This window comes from Dendropsophus ebraccatus, chromosome 7 (assembly GCF_027789765.1).
Source record: "Dendropsophus ebraccatus isolate aDenEbr1 chromosome 7, aDenEbr1.pat, whole genome shotgun sequence".
Lineage (NCBI taxonomy): Eukaryota > Metazoa > Chordata > Amphibia > Anura > Hylidae > Dendropsophus > Dendropsophus ebraccatus.
The window spans coordinates 71,767,735-71,784,011 of NC_091460.1; the positions used below are offsets into that span (position 1 = coordinate 71,767,735).

At 38.5% G+C, this 16,277-nt stretch overlaps 1 protein-coding gene across 11 annotated transcripts in view; it reads right to left on the minus strand.

The window, feature by feature from the left end:
* Positions 1 to 16,277, minus strand: part of TENM3 (teneurin transmembrane protein 3) — a 1,065,662-nt gene that overhangs the window by 235,048 nt on the left and 814,337 nt on the right. For all 11 annotated transcript variants that reach the window (XM_069977777.1, XM_069977778.1, XM_069977779.1 and 8 more), the window contains one exon: positions 12,169 to 12,406. In XM_069977777.1, coding sequence (XP_069833878.1) covers positions 12,169 to 12,406 — 238 coding nt within the window. The remainder of the gene's footprint in view (positions 1 to 12,168; positions 12,407 to 16,277) is intronic.

Sequence of the window (16,277 nt, forward strand, 5' to 3'; positions counted from 1 at the left end):
ATGTGCCATACCAGAAGGACCAGAATGAAGTTCATAATTCAAGAATAAGGCCATAAGTAGGAAAAGTACAGAGCTATTATTTTTCTGGTGGATAGAGATGAGCAAACCTTTCAGAAATTCATTTTAGGAGGAATTAAATTAAACGTGTCATTGAATTCAATTTAGATTTAATGGGCACTTCACATTTGTACAGTAGTAGTAGTAACTCCTGTGAAAAGACAGGTGCCCCTGCTTCTGTACACTGAATGGTAAGGGATACATGGTGTGCCTCACCACTCTGTACCATTCACTTGGCCAGGTGAAGTCTTTTCAGGCACTTATTATTATGACACCAAAAGACGTCCATCTTTTGATAATTATAACCGCACATAATGATCGTGATCATTATTTGGGGCTGTATCAAAATATGTCTGTCTTTTGGAATCAAAATGACCGTCGTCCAAAGATAATCTGAAAAGTGACATTGTTTGAATATAGCCTAAAGCTGCCCTTCTCATCCAAGTGGGTAGAACAGGAAACACAACCATTTTGTATTTGACCTCTTCAATTTTATATATGCACCTAGAAATAATACAATTGTGAGGAAGCAAGGGTCAACTGGATGTGACAAAGTCTAATAAAAGAATTTTTTATTAAAGTGGAAAAAACAAATCATCACCTTTGTATATTCTTTGTTCAATATACAGTATGTCATTTGTATATGATGGGTACCTGTCACTATGAGGTGGATGCATTATATTCCCGCTGCAGGCTAATAATTCCTGTATCTCTGAATGTGCCAGGGACCTGAAATTTACACTGTTTGCAAATTGAAACTATCAGGGAGCATGAATACTGGTTATCTAATATGCTGGCTGCAGAATGCTCCCATTTGGCACTGTATGTTAACATAAAAGGAGGACAAGTGGCTCAGGCAAGGGAATATTTAAGGCTCGCATGTTAAAATAAAACATATTTTTTATTATAAATCCCCATGAAGCTTGTGTTTCCAAGCTAATATCAACCAGCATTATACCAAATACCATGACATATACAATACACACTGTTTAATTTGCTTTTAATTCTAATGAGTACTGAATGTTAATGAAAATACCAAAAGCTGCATATTAAAACAGTTTACTTATATATTGAAAAAGAAGAAGAGAAAATACACCCACGCGCGTAAACACTAGTTATTCCGAGGAGGAAAATTAGACATTTTTGCATTGACATGTCTCTACTATTAAACATATTTTCAGATGCTCTTAATGTTAGATATTTTAAACAGTAAAACTATAGACTTTACATTTTAATTTACAATATCTCCTATATTAGGGGGTCAAAGAAGAGGCATTTTAAATGTATGATTTACCATCAAATAGAATAGCAAAGCTTTTCAGAAAGTTGGGAGTAGAGAAAAGTAGTGATTCGCCAAATTGAATGCACTTGTGCTGCATGTTTTTTAAGTGAGAAAATCAAATGATTCCTGGTCCCCAATCTCTTATAAATCATTAAGTGTAAACTTTGGTAACCGTACAGTTAATATTTTATTAAATAGTTCAAAAGCAAATAAAGCATAAATTATAGTATGAATTCCCGTTCATGCTATTTCATTAATGTTTCAGTGTAACTCTACCATCTTACCAGTGCTTTGTACAGGTTTATCCAAGTAATTTTGAGTCAGATGAATTAACATGATTTTAGGTCTAGGCATCAAACAGAAAGGCTGCATGTGATAAGGAGTTACTTATGTTTAACCCCTTAAGAACAGAGACAATTTTGGCAAATAATGTTACAGACTTTTTTTTTTTTTTTCTGCTATCTCCTATCATTTTGTCAGCTATACCTTTTTCTTTCTAGTACACTATGGTAAAAGCCATCTTGCCTGAGCTGCTTTTAACAGCATTTAGTCCTAGTCATGTGTGATCTGTGCAGAGCTCATTGTGTAAGGAGGAGAAGTTGAGCTCAGAACATTATATATTGTGAATGGCATGGTCTCATCTTTTTTATATACTAGTGTCATGCTGTAAGTCTGCTGGTAAGTCTAATAGTGAAGATAACTAGGCTCCCTATCCGCCAGCCCCATAACATCAAACAAGTGTTATGGAAGATGAACAATATAAGCAATGGAAATAAATGGGAAAAAAAAAACAGAGAGAAAAAGAGACCATTGGAAAGATCAGGTCATCACTTTTTTTTTTTTTTTTTTTTTTAGAACAAATACAAGACTTGAAGTAGGGTAGGGTGGACTAAACTACATCACTGGGGGAGAGTCATTTTAATGTAATATTCTGCAGAAAAGCCTTCACCTGCCAACACAATATCTGGACAGATTTCACTTTAACCAAGTAGGAGTTATGAATTGTGAATTTCTTTCACTCCACCAGATAGTACAACCTCCTCAGATAAGCTGATATCAGGACAACAGTAGTATATACTGTATAAGGGTTGGACAAATTACCTAGAAAACTGCTAGCTGCAGACATTTTGTCAGCCTTTACATACTGAGATGTGATCAAGGAAATAGTGGCCCTCAACATATTACCATTGATGGCAAAGTGTCTCAAAGAGTTTAACTTGACTATATAAAAATAGGGGTATTTTAGTTATTTTGTAATGCCCCTTTATGTGGGATATCTTTAAAGGGAAACAACAGCCAATTTCAAAACTTTGTTCCACGCGGGGGGCGGGGGTTTGGGGGATGTTTGCAAAACAAAATAATGTATCTATACCTACTACCCCCACCAGTGACACCAGCTCTCTGATATCTGCCGGCCTCCTGTTCCTCTTGGCTTCCTGCATAGTGAAGTATCTGCTCAGCCAATCAATGACTGCAGCCGTGTCCCATCCCAGTCACTGAATGGCTGAGCAGGCATCTTTCCGCTGGGATGTGATGTGGCATGAGCGGGAGCTGTAGAAGCTGTCATCTGTCAGAGAGCTGGTGATGCGGCTCTGTGGGGACACATGAATGGGTAAGTATAGATTCTTTATTATGTTCTCCCCACCTCCTGTCTGCACCAGATTTATAGATTTGGCCGCAGATCTCCTAGACCATTGGCCACAGACCTTATCTTAACCAGAATCTAAAGTATGTTAGGTTCACCTTGACTCTTTATCCTACCCTGGGCCTATACAGCTGCTTCTGTCTATGAATTCAGAGCATATTTACCCAATCTATTTTTACTCAATTTATTTTGAAGAAGTTTTCTGTGTACAAGTTTCTACTTGTACTCTGAAGTATATTACCTTCATGGTTCATATAGGAAAAAATCAATTTTGGGGTTTAGTGGTCCTTCACCATAATTCAATTTGAGTTCATTTAAAGAGAACTATTCAAAACCTTCATCTACAGCACAGAGGATGAGCACAGCTACCTGGGAGATATATTATCACGTACGTTCTTTGAAAATCTAGGGCCGTCTTTGGATATCAAGGACAGTGAATAACTTAAAATATATGGATATGATTAGGCATTATCCAGGCTCTCATTGGTCCAAACTATTTCTTCACAGTCTGAATGTGATTCTGGGGGCAGCTACTGATGTTAAAATGAAATTATAATGCCAAAAAAACTATGAGCGGCTAGTTAATAGGGATTCCAGTAACTTAGAACCTGCCTGGCTCGCCATTGTTTATGTTCTGCTGATACATGGCACAATGAAGATTCAATAAATAAATAATACAAATTTCAGAAAAAGATCATTAAAACTAATTAAAATCTTTGCCTATGGTAACTTATTAATGACATAGAAGGCCCGCTCTGCTGGAATTATTACTTAATTAAATCAGGTTGCTACTACTGCAAGTATTGTATAAATTTAGCACAATGGCTACTTTGTGTCATCTCTGACAGTAAAATAGATTACAAACCAGTTGTCTTAAGGCACATCCATGCTGATCCATTTTTCCATAGGGTAAAGTGTATTATATCAAATTACAAGCTTGGTAGATGAGGTACTAATATTCTAAACTGTGAATCAAATGGTGAATACATTCAAATAAATTGCCATAGTGAAACTATTGGTGTGGATCAGAGCCAACTGGGAGCACCTCATGAATAGAAAAGAGAGGAATAGGAAGAGATACAAGCTTAAGCCAGCGTGAGAATGAATGCAATACATTTCCTTATGTATGATCATCTTAAGTCCTATGATATCTATTAGGGATGGTCCGAACCGAGTTCAGTTCGGGTTCGTACGAACCCGAACTCTCGGTAATGATTCCCGCTGTCTGCCCGCTCCGTGCAGTGGGCGGATTCAGCGGGAGGACCACCTGGAAAACTGGGATACAGCCATAGCCATAGGCTGTATCCCAGTTTTCAGGGCGTTACTCCCACTGGATCCGCCCGCTCCACGGAGCGGGCAGACAGCGGGATTCTGCTGCCGAGCGTTCGGGTTCATACGAACACGAACCTCAGCAGGTTCGGACCATCCCTAATATCTATATAATGTAAATTAAATGAGTTATCCAAATTAGTTTCTTCTTAATAATTACCACCCCACCCCCGCACACATCAAATAAGTTACTTCTATTCTTGAAAATGTGCACCCATCCCCTACACTGCAAGTGCGTGACATTACCAACCCCCTAGTCTATAAATTAAAGGGAATATCCAGGAGTAGAAAAACGCAGCTGCTTTTTTCTTAAAACAGTGTCACACCTGTCCCCCAGGTTGTGTGTGGTACTACAACTCAATAGAACAGAGCTGAAATACCCTACACAAACTGGGCACAGAGATTGAACTGTTTTTGGAAAAAAGTGGCTATGCTTTTCTAATAATGGATAACCCCTTTAAGCATATTGATGGAAAATAAAAAGGAAGTTGTGGTGTCACACATCAGCCGAGAACAGGTGCATTTTGGCAGGTGTAACTAAACTGCACATATGATACGAACAGCAAAAGGGGGAGTTATTAATAAGAAAAAAAAATTCAAACTAACCCTTTAAAGGGGTACTCCAGAGGAAGAAAAAAATATTTTCAAATGGAAAAAAAAATTCAATGCTTTCAGTACTTATAAACTGACGTGTCCAGAGTAGAAGAAAGAAGGAGTTTACTCATGCTGAGGGAAAGTGTCAGAAGGGAGAACCCCGTAGAATTGGAAAAACTATAAGACTTTCTACACTTTGTACAGCAGCTGATAAGTACGGTAAAGACAGAATCTTTTGAATCAATTTTTTAAGGGCAGCTTTACACAGGACAGACCGCAGTGGAAGTTTTACAATACAATCCAAGATCCTGGCAGTTCCTTATAATTACATACTTGCAATGGATCTATCAGAATGCTGGAGTATGTAAATCACCCGCCCCATTAACTCACATGCTGCTGGCACATACATGAGCCATCCTCAATCCGACATGCTGCACAGGGTCCCGGCTTCCCGCTCAGCCAAGTTAAGATGGCGGGTGATTTACATACTCCAGCGGTCTGAAAAATCTGCTACAAGTATGTATTCATAAGGAACTGCCAGGACCTTGGATCATAACGGTTCTCGCTGCAAAACTCGCAGCGAGATTTCCGCTGCTATCCGTCCTGTGTGAAGCTGCCCTAACATTTTTTTTTTAATTCATGTCTAAATCACAGACCTTTATGTGCGTTATATCTCATGTTTAAGGCATTGCTGAGTATATAATCACAGCAAGCCCAACTCATAAATTGCAAACTTTACTTTGATAATTAAATACTTTAAAAAATGGCGTAAACCAAGATGAAAAATCACACCAACCATCCAAAATATAGAAGCCAATCAGTGGCCTAGGCTCATGCATTGGAACAAACTGCTGTAACACTTTAGTAAACAATTTCTCCATAAAAGTACTGGGTATAATGAAGTTTCAAACTTTTCAAATGATATCCTATTAACAAATGGATCTGTTATTCATATTATATGTATCTGTCTAGGATACAATGCCCAGTCTCACAGAATACATCAATGTGTCAACAGCTCTTAGAAGATGGATGGGAAAAATAATATAAAACAATAAAAAATACCGGTGTTCCTAAAACATAGTCACAATAGACAAGTTGGTAAATGACTCAAATATTCATGACACATTTCTGCACGTCATTAGATATTATCAAAGCTGTCAGCTATCACCCATATGTGCCTAAGGAGCCAGAAATTGTTACCTAGATGTCTATAACATTCACATATTCTGTTATCTATATCTGGTAAAATGACAGCTCAAGGAAAAAATAAATTAGATTAAAAATAAGACCACACATTAAATCTAAGGGGAGTAATTGATGAAAATATAATCTATTGCAATATCAATGGGTCTTTATATTCATACAAATTAAGTGTCATTTTTTAGGTAATAACTAATCTATTTTTCAAAAATATATCAAAATGAAGGTGCCAGATGTTCACCTTCCCATGAATTTCTAAAACTCGGTGTCTATCATGAGAGGGTGGTTATGTATCCATAAATTTACATACAATAAACATTTTGTTATATTATTATATGTGGTTCGAATATTGGCTCCCGCCCCTGTCAATCACTATTCAGGCAGGAGGCAGCATTATACCTCTATCCAGTGTTGTTGAGCATAAGTGACATCACTCTTGTGCACGCAGCACCAAAAGACAGCGGGGGAAGCTGAAGGAGGACAATGCTGCAGCCTGCAGCAGGTGAGTATGTTTTATTTTTATTTTTCACTTCTCTTTTTACAGCCATGAAACACTGATGGCTTCCTTAAAGCGACTTTGTACCCATAATCTGACCCCCCCAAACCACTTGTACCTTCGGATAGCTGCTTTTAATCCAAGATCAGTCCTGGGGTCCGTTCGGCAGGTCATGCAGTTATTGTCCTAAAAAACTACTTTTAAACTTGCAGCCCCATGCCCAACGTCCGGGGCTTAGAGTATCTGTGCCCTAACTTTGCAACACCCCTCCGTCCCTCCTTTCCACCCTCTTCATCATTAGGAATGCCACTGGAACATTTTCTCCTGTCTGAACATTGCACATGTGCCTTAATGATCCAGCCCATGTTCAGTATTCACACAGCTGATGAATAGTAGACAATCTGCTTGGAGCATTCCTAATGATCAGGAGGGCGGGGAGGAGGGGCAGAGAGGTTGTGCCAGCCTAATGCATACACAATCTAAGCCCTGGCCGTTGGGAACGGGGCTGCCAGTTTGAAAATTGTTTTTTTAGGACAATAACTGCATCACCTGCTGAACGGACCCCATGACAGATCTTGGATTAAAAGCAGCTATCCGAAGGTAGAAGTGGTTTGGGGGGGTCAGATTGTGGGTACAGAGTCGCTTTAAGCCTTCTCAAAGGCTTCCTGATCAGTGTTTCCTGGCCGGAAAAACATCCACAGACACGTGAAGGGGACCTAAGTAGTCAGTGTGAAAAGTGCAAGATTTCCGATTTCTTTAAAAATAGTAATGTATAAATTTTAAAAAATTCTATAAAAAAATAAATATATGCTAAACATAAACTAATATGTCATTTTCTGATGAAGTATTCTCTTTAAAGACTTAGTCATGACACAATATATATAAGTATTCATTTTGAATGCTTGCCTGGATAAGGGAATATTTAAAATCATACCCACCATGCAACATGATTGTTCCCATGAAAAATTGTTCAACGCATGTCAAATATCACGTACTTCTATTAGCTTTCATGAATTTTTCTTAGGGAAACATTTTGACACATGAACAATAAGTGCTACAACCAATGACACAGATATCTGTCTGGTGAAGCGAACAGTTTATAGTACAATAGACATGACAATTATTCTTAATAACTGTAAAATAGTTCAGATCATTAACTGTAATTGTTACCTCTATGGCCAGCTTTAGTGCTCAATAGCAGAAAATCTATATTTATGGCTCAAAAACAAGGAACACATTAGAAAACAGTAAAAAATACAATAAGAAAAAGTTAGTTTCCCTTCTATGGGATTTATTTGCTATTACAAAAGATTATTATTTTTTTTAACATGAAGCTTTCTAAGGCTAGTGAAAACTAAGCCATAGCTGCTGCAATCCACTTACGGAGACACCAGCAGGAAGCAGCAAGTGATGGTTCACCAGTAACCCCAATGAATGAGGTTAACCCATCTGGCTCCCTGGATTGCATGCTCTTTTGCAGTTTAGTTGCGTAAATCTTCGCTAATATATCACATCTTAGACTGCCCCGGCAATTATTTTACTCCCTTAACTGTAACATTAGACCATTTGTCAACTATAGTACAGTGTATATAATCACATGACAAATGCATTTCCAACTCAAGGATGACTTTCTCTATATTTTCCCTTATTTTGATTGGGTGTTTGCTTCATATGTTTCTAATGATTATGCATTCTCTTTCATGCTGTACAGTGCTGTGAGAGATCTGAGCCTTCTAATCTTGATCATAAATAAGTAGACATTGTGTACCGATAAGGTAGGAAGCTATGGAAATCTCAAAAGGTCACACAACTGTGTCTAACAGTTTGATGTCTGATCTACGCTGGTTTAATGCAGTGAACCTTTTATTTTTTCGGCCTTTGAAATACAGAGTTCTGGTGGAAATGTCCTAATGAGAAACTTTATGATTTGTCTACAATGCTTTCTTTATTTGGAAATGGAGCCAGAAATAATTGTTCTACATTCCAGTCTTTCATTGGCGACATCTTAACATGATATTAGCAAACAGAAAATATTTGAACAGCTAATGATTTCCTATACAGCTCTATGATGTCTACCTGCTAATGCTTCCTTTTTTTCCCCTAAGCAATTAATGACTTGTCGATATTCATATTTGTTAAATCCTAGTCTTTAACACTGCTATCCGCATTCATACTGACACACAACCTGGAAAATCAGTCTTTTTAACTTCATCAAAAACTGTGGAGGTGACAGCGGTGATTTACAGTGTTGATTAATCGTTCAGCTAGTGCTAATTAATTGGGGACATTAGGCGGTGTACTAATGAGTCTCACAATAAATCGTTGTATACCATGTCATAACTGATGTGGAGAGAGATGAGAAGTCCATTTCTATTAGCACTTTCTGCCTTCAATACGCTGCTTGTAGCAGGTATTACAAAGAACATGCAGAATTCTCAGTATATGGTTTCCTCCACAGGGGTGATGAATATTCTAGCATACACAGTAATACGCATACATGGGTTGCATCAACATATAAACATGTTAGTAACTGGATGTGACTGGATACAATTTCCAGAATAAGGTTTATCAATCTCTAGAGTAAAGAAGACTTCAGTATACAGTTCTAGGCTAGTGTAAAAATCAGAATCTATGAATGATTCATTTCCATATTTTAAAGGGATCCTGTGACATTGAAAATGCCTTTCAATCCTATAAAGCAAACAGAGTTGAACAGAAGGGTACACTGTTTGGCTATGTTCACACTATGTAAGTTCCACAGAAATCACGGCTGTTGTAACAACGGCCGTGATTTCTGCAGTACTTACGTAGTGCTGCAGGCTGAGGGAATCCCAGCAGGAGTATATACACATAGTATACACTCCGGCCAGGATCCCTAGCAGCGCCGGAGAAAACTGACATGTCAGTTTTCTGTGGCTGCTATTTAGTGAATAGCGGGCGCAGGATACCCTATCAGTTAACACAATGGAGCAAGTGGCTCTGGCCACACACTCCATTGTGTGCTGTGGGGCGTTCTGATGCGGGCGCTCACGGATGTGCCCGCATCAGAACTCAGCGACTCTAAAGATCATCCGGCCGGTACTGCAGTACTGGCCTGGATGATCTTTTCTGAGACTGGCCGGGTCACAGGATGGCCGGTCTCATACCACGTGTGACCATAGCCTTTGACTGGAAATAAGTATAACGTCATTTATTATTTTAAACCTTTGCTTATTCTAGGCTAAGGAGTCCAGTGGGCAGTCCTACTCAGTTATTTACAGTTATCAGCGTATTTAGGTTTACAGGGGAGAGCCATCAATAACTAAGCAGGACCACCCACAAACTAAGCAGAGGTTAGTTATATAGAAAATGAGGGGCTGAGAACAATGGCATATATTTTTATGAAAAAATATATGCCATTGTTCTCAGCCCCTCATTTTCTATAACATGTTGCCCACAGATTGGACTGCATTTTCATCCTGTTCCCTTTGAGCTAGTGAATGGATATGGAGGCAGTATACAGTACATAAAAGAAGTAGCAATTTTAATGCAATACTTGGGGGTCCAAGACTGACATGCTGCCTGTCAGCTCCTTTTTTTCTTTTGTCATAGTCACTAGCACTAGTGTTGAGCGAGCATACTTGTTTGAGCTTGATAGAGTATCAGGGTGCTCAGATGCCCAAATGTAAAAAAAAGTTTGATGAAAGGCAACATGCATTTCCACAGGCTTTAACCCATGGAGGAAGGGGCTAAATTTATACTTACCACTCCGTTCTTCTCGCTTCTCTGTTCACTATCTCCGCTCAGCCAATCAGCGGCTGCACCAATGAGCGAAGCTAGAAGCTAGATGGTGGAGTGTTAAGTATATCTCTCCCCCCCCACATCCCAAACAGAACACAGTCTTGCCCCTCGCCGCAACCCCTCTTAACCCTTGGGGACTAGACTCCTCAGTCTGGCCCCTAAGGAGTTAAGTGGCACAGCATGTCCAAGTAACCCCCTGGTGACCAGACTAAATATTGTGGCTGCCAGGAGGCTAAATTAATCCCCTGGGGGCCATACTATGCTCCCTTAGGATGGAGGGGGGGGGGGGCACTTAATGCTTTGTTCTCTATCTAGCTTTGAAAAGTACTCAATTAACATAAGCTGCTCCATATGGACATTCTTTCGTTGTGTTTCTTCAGTTTTTACAAAACATACATGCATTTAGCCTGATTATGATTATCACTTGGGACCAAGAACATTTAAACATTTTATGTAAAAGGTCCCTATAATAACTATGATACCTAAAAAAAATAGTATTTCTCTAGACCTTACTGTTATATTTAATGTAATCGACTAGGTGGTAGTGCAATGGCATGCCATATTAAATGCAAATTGGTATCATTCCCCCAGACAGGGTTATCCTATTCTATACATTCATTATAGATCCAATATATAAAATACTACATCATCTAATGTCATCAGTGGTTAGGGCTAGTCTTTAAAGAACAGCTAAAAATATCTATAACTTTAGTTAAACCTCTTATGCTTAATCATGGGATTTTTAACACAAGCCAAATTTTATTTACTATAAAGGTCCTTATTGACATCAGGGTTGCCTACAAAATTACAACAGTAAGATATCTAATAACATTTTGGGTTCATTCCTATGACATTTCCCAGGTTCCACCAAAAATAATAATACATAATTGGGGGACATTTACTAACATGCACCCCTGGCTCTGAGCAGGCATGGACTCTCTTGCAATGCCTGTGTCAGGTGCAGAGCCGGCTGGTTGTACTAAGAGGCGTGAGTCTATTAGTAATTCCAGCTGGGGAAAAGGGGATGGGGCTTTATTTAAGACTGGGGTACAAGCACACCGGTCTTGATAAATGTCCACTATATGTTGGGGGGGGGGGGGGGGAATCCAAATGTAGTCATATCTCAACTTATACCCCTGAAAACACAATGTAAATAGGATCTCAGACATGTCTATTATTAACAGTTATTATATTTTCGACATCTATTCAGCATATCAATATGCTATACATATGCTGCCTGAATATAAGAAATCTGTTTGTTTCTGGGGTTGGCGATTCTTCCTATTGAATAGCTTAATGCCTTTTGATTGAACTATAAAATAATTCAAGATTTAATTTCATTTCCAATTTTCTGCTCCTTAGATTTAAATATTGAAGTGGTGTTCTAAAGTAAATGGATTGCTTATCCTGCCGTACTGGATTTATTTCCTTCGTTTTTTTACAATGATTACAGCGGCTTTAATAATAAAAGTCAATATTAAATGTCTCAAGAAGCTTGTTGACAGTTTATTGAAAGACAGTAGAACAACATCCCCTTTGTTAACTATTATCACATGGGAATTACTTAAAAAGCCTTCAAGTTCTCCTGGCATAAGACAGAGAAACAATCTATGTGGCCAATATCAGACAGGGAAAAGGGGTATATACAGATCAAGCTGGCACAACAAAGCAGGTATAACATGCACTAGGACCTCTTCTTCTAGAATGGGCATGTGATGGCATGAACCAGCAGAAGAAGAAAAATATCAACATTATCAGATGTTATAGGACAGTACATAGAGTTACCTGCTCTCCAGTGGCACATTACTGCCAAGGACCCAGCTGTCCTGCAGCTGGACGGACTCAGGTGTGGTTTGCAGCTCGGCGGGCAGCGCAGCCGGCGGGGCCGGACTTTGGTTCCTCCTATGTGTCAAAGAATTGCGATTAAGAGATGTAATGGATGGTTGCTGTGCTGCAGGATGCTGCTTGTGAGTAGGTGGTAAAGGCTGCAAAGTTGACTGGCCTTGGTTGTTTTGCGATTGCTCTGCGGATTAGAAAAAAACAGAAAAACACCAAGATGAAATAAATATAAAAGTGAACAATTAATTACAAAAAAAAAAAAAAAATGATACTGCAGGGTCTTAAATGACATTTCCGCAGAGACAAATTTACTTTGGGCACACGGTGCTCTAATTAACATTAAACAGATGGTAAACTGGCATCCCGCACTTTATATTGGATTTCATTTACATTAGCACTTTCATAAACACCATTTGACAGATACCAATTGCGCTTTTTGAGATCCACAGCCCAAATAATATTATAAAAAGCAAGCAAAACTAAATGACATGGGCAATTCTTCACGGATCACACAGGTTCTTTAAACACATGTAATTCCTATAATTATTTTAACAGTGTTTCTTTTAAGCTTTACTTAACAGTAGTCATTTGTAGCAAGCCGGTAGCTTAACAGCAGTATACCCTGCCAGTTTAGAGGATTTCAGAGTGTGTACGTCTGTATTTTGATTTGCTAATAGATACTAAGTATTCTCCAGCAGAAGGTCACTCTGTGAAACAGATGTTGTGGTATAGATATCTAACAGACTGAATCACATCTGATTACAACGTCAGAAGACTCATATAGTTAACAACCGTTAAGTTCATTGCAACAAAGGCAAAAGAGATTTGCCTAATTACAAAAGAAACACCCAACGCATGGCAAAGGTGGCATTCCTGATCAGAACTATGAACAAGGAGAGCTAAGTGACTCAAAGCCACCAAACTCTTATATTTTTAGGATAATGCTGATATAGTTATATATAGATATATCACATATAAATCCCAGATTTCAACATATAATAGATATATTATAAAAGGACTTTGGTGGGGATTTATCAAACTGGTGCAAAGAAGAACTGGCTCAGTTGCCCCTAGCAACCAATCAGATTCCACTTTTCTTTCCTCACAGATGAAAAGGTGGAATCTGATTGGTTGCTAGGGGCAACTGAGACAATTCTACTTTACACCATGGTTGATAAATCTCCCCCTTTGGGTATATTGTAATAAAAAGAGAGAATAGTATTTAAGGGTGGGCATTAAATTTAAAGGGGTTTTCTGGGACCTTAGTACTAATGCATATCCCTAGGATCAGATAGATGGATCCAGTTCCAGACATCCCCCCAATCAGCTGAATGAAGGGGATGGGATGAGCTGCAATACCAGGTATAGTTGCTAACAAATGTGTGACACTAAGCCTGGTAAGCAATGAAAGGACTACAACACTCACAGAAGTGCCATGTCCTCTTCAAACAGTGGATCAGTGGTGGTGACTGGGGTTGGCCAGTCCTAAGGACAAGCTATGAATACTCAAGTTCTGGAAGAACCCCTTTCAGGCAGTGGTCTCCACCCTGTAGCCCTCCATTTGTGGAAATGTAAACATTCTGGCATGCACTGAAGAAAAACATATTCATAAGTATACTTTTGAAATAGCTGGAGCTGGTTTTAAAGCAATAACATTTCTAAGAGATTCCATTAAAATGTTGCATGGTATCAGAGCAGCCGGACAAGATCAATGAGTTGGCAGCTGATAATGTAATACACTTATGATCATTTAATAGGAAAGCAGCATGCATATATGTTCTATGGAAATGTAATTCTAAGTGCCACCACATGAGACAGTTTAGCATGTATTAAATATAGTAGCACTTTGTATGATTCATATGAAATGTTTAAAGCTTCTAATACAAGGTAATAAAACAACCAATATTACATGAATGTATGTGTGCCTATTCTCAAAATGTGCCTTTATGACTGAAACTGTACACAGTATAAAGGTAAAAAAGGGAAATACAAAGAAACTCAACATTGACTATGACATTAAATGCAAAGAAAATCACATATTCTTGATCAGGCTGTGAGAAAATAATATGCATTCAAAGGTACATTCACATTTTTTTCCTTCAAAATCCCATAGGAAAATCCTCAGTTGCAAATACGAAATATTATCCACATGGTGTTGGGTTTTTTCTTGCAAACTTTCCTGTGGATGGCTTGTGGTTTTGCATTAGATGTTTTCTTTATGCATATTACTATATACTAATCTTTATTGTATGGCCCTGGGTAGTATATGTACATGTTTGCAGCTATTCTTCCCTAGAAGCAATGCTCCTAAGGAAGAAAGCTGTGAATTGTACAGATCCCAGCCTCCGTATGCCTTTATCTTTATTTGCTTCCAAAGGTAAAATAAACATAGAAACATAGGGCACGTTCACACTACGGGATCCCTGCAGATAACATCTCACGGATTCCGCCACTCACCCCCACTCGCTCCTGCTTGTCCTTTTTCCTGTGCCATAGACTCCATTCTATGCTCTGGCAGATTCCGCTGTCCGCCCAAAGAATTGACATGTCAATTCTTTGGGTGCATGGCAGAATCTTTCTGAACATAGAATGGAGTCTACAGCACAGGCAGAGAGTATGCATGTGGTACTGAGTGGCGGAATCCGCAAGATGTTATCCACAGGGATTCCATAGTGTGAATGCGTTCATAGTGAAGTCCCATAAATTGGTGAGTGGGAGGCATGTCACTACTCTAGTCAAAATATAGTCACATGTGTGAATAAAGCCTTATTCTTGTCACTCATATTTGGTAATACAAGCTAGATAGGTAACAAGCCTATTCTGTGCCAAAACGTATTTTGTAGAATGGTTAACATTCTGCTTCAAATTCAAACAGAAAATAAACTATACTACATATATAATACTAGTCTAGAAGAAATAGAGTTGGAATGTAAATGCACATTTCTCAGGCACATAGCTTATGTAAAAAAAAAAAACTCAGTGTTCCCTTCTGGGATTGTCACCTTCAAGGAGTTGTTAAGCATTTTTATTTTTTAACTTTACAAGTGGTATACAAAAATAATAACAGCTGTGCTCACCTGTCCAATCTCATGTTGCCGCCATTGAGATGATGCCTTTCTCTGCTACTTACCACTTCCTGACTCCTATCTAGACACAAAGGAATTGCCCATTCAGCCAATCACTGGCCACATTGGTGACCAAACATAACTAATGATTGGCTAAGCAGAAATCCCCTTATGCCAATATGGGATAGCAGCGGGGAACAGGAATCATCTGAATGGATTGGGATTGGGCAAGTAAGTATGGCTTTTTTATTTTATATTCCAGCCTGGCCACTTAGGAAATAAATACCTTACAACTCTTTAAGAAATCTAAATTGCTTCCAACATAACCAAAATCAGCACCTGATAGGTACATAAAGTAAAGCAAATCAATACATGGTGCATAACATTTCTAAAATTAAGTGTCCCTAGAACTTATTTCCCTATAACTAGTTCTTAAACTATTAGTAAAATATGAACGGTGACTTTAAGACACCTGCAGCACAATTTTATTAATTATGTGTCAGCGGTAAGATTTGTGAAGCAGCTTACAATATAAGTCTTGCAGCTACATTGACTTCGGACAGAAACGACATTCGTATCATGTCAGAACATTTCATAGCTGATGAATATTACTGATATTGCTCCATGAGCGGAACAAGCCGTGTACACGCTACATCAAAACTGCTTTCATATTTAAAGAGGAGAGGCCTTCTTAGGCAGAGTTCATGCATGGTGAATTGTTTTTTCCCCATATTCCGCTGGCTTGCCAATCTTATTAACAATACATATTTAGCACTATTTCCCATTTTTATAGCCGTGTAGAGAATTCTTGTGGATGGATAGCTGGAAATAGAGGAGCACATAAATTCATCAAAGAGTTATGAGTCAGGTAGATTTTACTGCAATTAATCAGTGCTGCCTTTATCCACACCAGTGGGTGTCATTGTATTTGATTAGAATCACTGCTGAGGCCTTCGAGGCACATTTCAACAAGACAGTTACAAGGTAATT